General features: G+C 31.6%; 1 protein-coding gene across 2 annotated transcripts in view; it reads right to left on the reverse strand.

Moving 5' to 3' along the window:
* ireb2 (iron-responsive element binding protein 2) overlaps window positions 1-6000 on the reverse strand; it is a 33960-nt gene that overhangs the window by 8565 nt on the left and 19395 nt on the right. Inside the window, exons 12-15 of one of the 2 annotated variants that reach the window (XM_005162972.5) lie at window positions 3751-3910; window positions 3509-3644; window positions 1518-1602; window positions 1151-1432 (exon numbers count right to left, since the gene is read on the reverse strand). In XM_005162972.5, the coding sequence (XP_005163029.2) occupies window positions 1151-1432; window positions 1518-1602; window positions 3509-3644; window positions 3751-3910 (663 nt within the window). Of the gene's footprint in view, window positions 1-1150; window positions 1433-1517; window positions 1603-3508; window positions 3645-3750; window positions 3911-5085; window positions 5487-5680 lie in introns of those variants that run through there. The other variant, XR_012400189.1, reaches the window with a different exon arrangement.

A 6000-nucleotide genomic window follows, 5' to 3' on the forward strand; every position in this document is an offset into this window, starting at 1 on the left:
CTTCAAAATACAGTGATTAATTACTTAGCATTTAAACTTTTAGAGCACCTTTTAAGAATATCCACGTTTATCTGGCCCACGACACTGAAAATTCGGTGACTATTTATCGACCTGTTGTTCGTACAGTAAAGCTCCTTTAAACATCAGTTAATTTAACTCAAGTCAATAACTAAAAAAAAAACATTAATTAAAATTGTAATAGTTTTATTTGTTAATAACAATTCAAAATGATGTTATTACTATATATTATTATAGTATAACTATGGATATTTCTGACTTAATCCATTAGCTAACATTTACTAATGAAACTTTATCATTCTTTTGCAATTTGATTTATTTACTCTGAACATATTCATAAAACACTTAATATATTTGGGTTATTATACATGTTCAATTTTGCAGCATAATAATACTGTAAACGCTGATAATAGTGATAAAAACTTCAGCGTTTAATCAAAATAACAGTTTGATAACTTCAAAGCATTATGCAATTCTGAGTGTGCCTCATACAGGTGAGTGGAGTTGACAAACCACCTGTGAGACTTTTCTCTCCTTAATTTGAGCACAAACAGTTCCTTTGTATAATTAGCTCTTCTTGTGCTAATTATCTTCCTTCTCAATTGTATGTCGCTTTGGATAAAAGCATCTGCTTAATGACTAATTTAATCTCAACTAGAAAATCTGATCCCTAATGAATCAGGACTCAGTGAATCAAATGAATCACACTGACGTATCTCCCGTTTAATATAATGTCTCGAACTTCCATTCACGCTCAGTAACTAACCAAAATCATGTTTTGACAACTTCAAAACATTTTGCAATTCAGAGTGTGCCTCACACAGGTCAGTGGGCTTGACAAACCACCTGTAGAAACACTTTTCTCTATAATATAGAAGTAAACAAACAAACAAACAAAAAACCTTCCTTACTCTAGCACCTAATCCTCTGACTGCTAACTGTTCCTTCGTATAATTAGCACATCTTGTGTGTATTGCCTTGTTGAATCGCTGAATGACTTCCCAGTTGTAAATCCCTTTAGACAAAAGCGTCTGCTAAATGACAATGTAAACACAACTAGAACATTTGATTTCTAAATTGAATCACACTGAAGTATTTTCCTGTTTAATACGTGCAATGAAACTCTGCTCACCTCCATCCGGCTCCTCAGCTCGGTGAACATGGAGGCGATGACGATGTTCTCCTCTATGTGGTTCACTTCCTCTTTGGTCGGCCAGATATCACACAGAAACACGTCTTTGCCGTCTGCGTTCACTCCCAGTGGCTCCGTCTCCAGGTTTATACTGACAGTGCCTGCGATGGCGTATGCGACTACTAGCGGAGGGGAGGCCAAATAATTGGCCCGCACGCAGTCGCAGAGGCGTCCCTCTAAATGCCTGTTTCCGGACAGAACGCCACACGCCACCAAATCACCCTGAAGACGAGCAGACAAGATTAATATACAGCAGATAAGGAATGGATAGAGAGAGAGAGAAAGTGTATGGATTAAACCGTGTCACCTGTTTGACGGCGTCCACCACACTTTCAGGTAAAGGTGCTGTGTTTCCTACACACGTCGCACATCCATAACCTACAACCTCAAAACTGAAACACATGAACAAAAGACATGTTACTATTTTGTTTTTATATTTAGTGGTAATGTGCAACAAAACTATTACCAATTTAAAAATATTTTTTATTTCGCAAAAAAAAATATTCTTTATATTTTTTTATAGTATTTTAAAAGTTTAAGAGTATTTATTTCTTTTAAATCATTTTTAATTGTGTTTAAAATAATTATGTATATATACATATGTATTATGTACAGTTGAAGTAAGAATTATAAGCCCCTGCTTTTTCTTTTCCCTAATTTCTGTTTAACGGACAGCAGATGTTTTTAGCACATTTCTAAACATAATAGTTTTAATAACTCAATTCTAATAACTGATCTATTTTATCTTTGCCATGATGACAGTAAATAATATTTTACTAGATATTTTTCAAGACACTTCTTTACAGCTTAAAGTGACTTTAAAGGCTTAACTAGGTTAATTAGGTTAACTAACGATAGTTTGTTCTGTAAAGTATCGAAATATATATATATAGCTTAAAGGGGCTAATAATTTTGACCTTCAATAAAAAATAAAAAAACAGCTTTTATTCTAGCCGAAATAAAACAAATAAGACTTTCTCCAGAAGAAAAAAATTATCAGACAAACTGTGAAAATTTCCTTGCTCTGTAAAAAGTCATTTGGGAAGTATTTAAATAAAGAAAAAAAAAATCAAAGGGGGCTAGTAATTCTGACTTCAACTGTATATACACACATATACAGACAAATTTGTATAGACACGGCCAAAAGTTTGTGGTCATTTTTTTTTTACCGAAAACTATTCTGTTCATCAAGGTGGCATTTATTAAATGTAAACAAATGTTAAATTATTAAATATTTATTAAAATGTTCAATAACTGCTTTCTCATTGTATGTAGTTTCAAATGGAATTATTACTTCAGTCATTATTGCTTTTATTACTATTACAATTAATAATAATATTAATAATAATAACAATAATAATAATTAATATTAGAGTGATTTCTGAAGCATTATGTGACTGAAGACTGGAGTAATGAAACTGAAAATTCATCATTTAAATGACTGGAATAAATGATTAAATAAAATTATAAACTACTTTCGAACAGTAATTTTATAGTGAAGTAACATTTCACAATTTTACACTATGTACTGTATTTTTGATGACATAAATGCAGCAGGAGAAGCTTATTTTAAAACATTTAAAATTCCTACTGATGCCAAACGTTTGACCGGTAGTGTATATACATATATAAAATATTGTCTGTACTAAATGAAATAAATTAAATAAAAACTAAATTAAATAAACTAGTTTGGTTAAACTAGCAAAATGACTAAAACTAGAATAGAAAGACTGTTAAAAATAAAAATTTTATTTTAATTAAAATCACTTTAAAATGAAGATTTTATTTAATTTTTATAAAAAATATTTTTAAAATATTTACCTCTGCTATTGTACTTATTGCTATTTATTTAATTTAACAAACAAATATAACTTAGATTTTAGTTAGGAGTCATTAATAATATGAATACAAACCATTTTCTGTGCATATATATGGCCCGAATTTAGAAAATGTAATTTAATTATTGCTTCCAATTAGTGTTTTTTAATTAATTTAAGAATATTTCAATACATTTTGTTTAAATTATATATATATATATATATATATATATATATATATATATATATATATATATATATATATATATATATATATATATATATATATATATATATATATGTGTGTTAAATAATATTTATATTTTCCATTTCAATAATAAATAAAATAATTGTGTTAAAAAAAGATTCCGTTAAATATATTAATAAGAAATAAAACAAATATATTTTTTAATTGCAGTCATTTTTATTTTAGCCTTTGTTAATAATATCTTTAGCATATGTGAGTGTGAATATGCAGTACCCGAGTTTCTTGAGGAAGGGCAGGACTCCGCTGGTGTTCAGGTAATGTGTGACTGTTCCGCTGCCGGGCACCAGGCTCGTCCTGATGTATGGTTTTACCGTCAGCCCAGCCTCCACAGCTTTCTTCGCTAGCAGACCTGAACAAAACACAGACAAACACATGAGATGCATGAAAAAAAAAACACTGTACAAACAGCTGATAGCAGATCAGATGCACAGTGCACAGTTGTATTGACGTCTGACCTGCAGCGAGCATGACGGACGGGTTGCAGTTATTGGTGCAGCTGATGACAGCGGCGATGACCACAGATCCGTGCGCAAGGTTATACTCCGCACCATCATGCCGGAACGGCACCAGAGTCGACTGCTTCTCTTTGGATATGTGGAAGCCTTTAAAACCAACCTACATGAGACACAGAATCATATTCATGAGTGAAGTTGCCTCTAACATTTCCTTCAATTTATTAGTAATACTCAACTGGAACAGGTTAAATTTTTAAAATGTTTTAAAATAAGGTAGTTTGTTTAGCAAGGCTACTTTTCCTTGTTCAAAAATACAGTAAAAAATTTATTAAAATAAATCATAAATTAAAATAAAAACATGAATATAATTTATAAATAATTATAATATATGTGAGTCTATTATATACATTTATTTTAGAAACAAAACTAAACACAAGTTTTCGAAGTATTAGAGCCTGCGCGGCTACACTACTCAACAGCTTCTTTCCACAGAGCCCTGTTAGAGCCCTCAACTCCAGTCAATTTACCCACCTCTGAAATCTCATCCACCCCGCCACCCTAACCCTCCCCATGCATTCCTGATTATCTCCCATACAGGTGAGTGGGCTTAACAAACCACCTCTAGAAAAGACACCCCCTTATCTCTGACTCTTGCACCAGGCTGCGTATTTGCACACTTTCTCAATCCCTTCTTACCCCCTGGAAGCTTTGTGCTTCATTCAGGTGAGTGGTCTGGACAAACCACCCGTAGAAACACTGTTCTCTCTTATGTACCTGACACTTTATCTAAACTCCATCTTACAAGGGACTCAATAAAGAAAACAATCTTTACTATAAGTGTACCACAATCATGTTGCGCTGCTTGCTTCAACCTTACTCTCGCTCAATATTCAACCTTAAATACTTCTCTTGCACAATATCCTGTACTTGTATAGCCTGTCTTGTTTGTAAAGTTAAGAATGTTATATGTTAGTTATGCATAGTTTTTTTTAATAGCTCTTAAGTCCAAAGTTGTGTTTGTATTCAAGATCAATTTATGTAGCACCGTTGTCTAATGAGACACGACATTTCGTTCCTGCATTTCGCCACACATGTAGCAGAATGACAATAAAGCTCAACTTGACTTGACCATTTTGTTACAGAGATAATTAAATTTCCATATATTTTGTTTCATTTACATAAATATGTTATATCTAAATATAAATAAACATTTTCTCAAATATATTCATGCATGTATTTATTTATATACATAATAAAATACAGACAACACACACACACACACATACAGTTGAAGTCAGAATTATTAGCCCCCCTTTGATTTTTCTTTTCTTTTTTAAATATTTGCCAAACAATGTTGAACAGAGCAAGGATTTTTTCACAGTTTGTCTGATAATATTTTTTCTTCTGGAAAAAGTCTTATTTGTTTTATTTCGGCGAGAATAAAAGCAGTTTTTAATTTTTATGAACCATTTTAAAGACAAAATTATTACCCTATTTAAGCAAATTTACATTTACATTTAGTCATTTAGCAGACGCTTTATTTTCTGATTGTCTTCAGAACAAACCAGCGTTTTACAATAACTTAAAATTATATTTAAGTTGAAAAAATTTAGTCATAATGGCAAAGATGAAATAAATCAGTTATTAGAGATGAATTATTAAAACTATTTTGTTTAGAAAAGTGTTTAAAAAAATTTCTCTCCGACAGAAATTAGGGGGAAAAATAAACAGGGGGGCTAATAATTCTGACTTCAACTGTACATACATGTTTTTATTGAATAAATTCACAAAATTTTTGGGGTTTTAAAGTTGAATCATCAATTATTTGGTATATAATTTATTATTATGATTATCAATCCTTTTTACATGATTATCCTATGCTCAATAAATTAAAAAATTTTTCAATAAATTTAAAGTTATGATTGGGGGCCAAAAGGGAAATGTTCATGCCCAACTGAGCCTGTTTTTTTCCTTCCCTTTCGTCAATTGGTGAAGTTTGTTCAACGCCACTAGCTTGCTTGGTTTGGGAATTGAGGAGCTTCACATCAATGGATTTGCTCTTCAGTGTTTGGACTTTCAGCAGTGAAATTAAACCACACCGAACTGAATTAAACGCAACTTCAACTAGACTGACACGGTTTCAATTTACTAGAACTTCTATGTTAAGCTGCTTTGACGTAATCTACATTGTAAAAGCGCTATAGAAACAAACATGAATTGAATTAGCAGTGTTGAAAACTGCTGGGGTGC

Source organism: Danio rerio, chromosome 25 (genome assembly GCF_049306965.1).
Source record: "Danio rerio strain Tuebingen ecotype United States chromosome 25, GRCz12tu, whole genome shotgun sequence".
Classification (NCBI taxonomy): domain Eukaryota; kingdom Metazoa; phylum Chordata; class Actinopteri; order Cypriniformes; family Danionidae; genus Danio; species Danio rerio.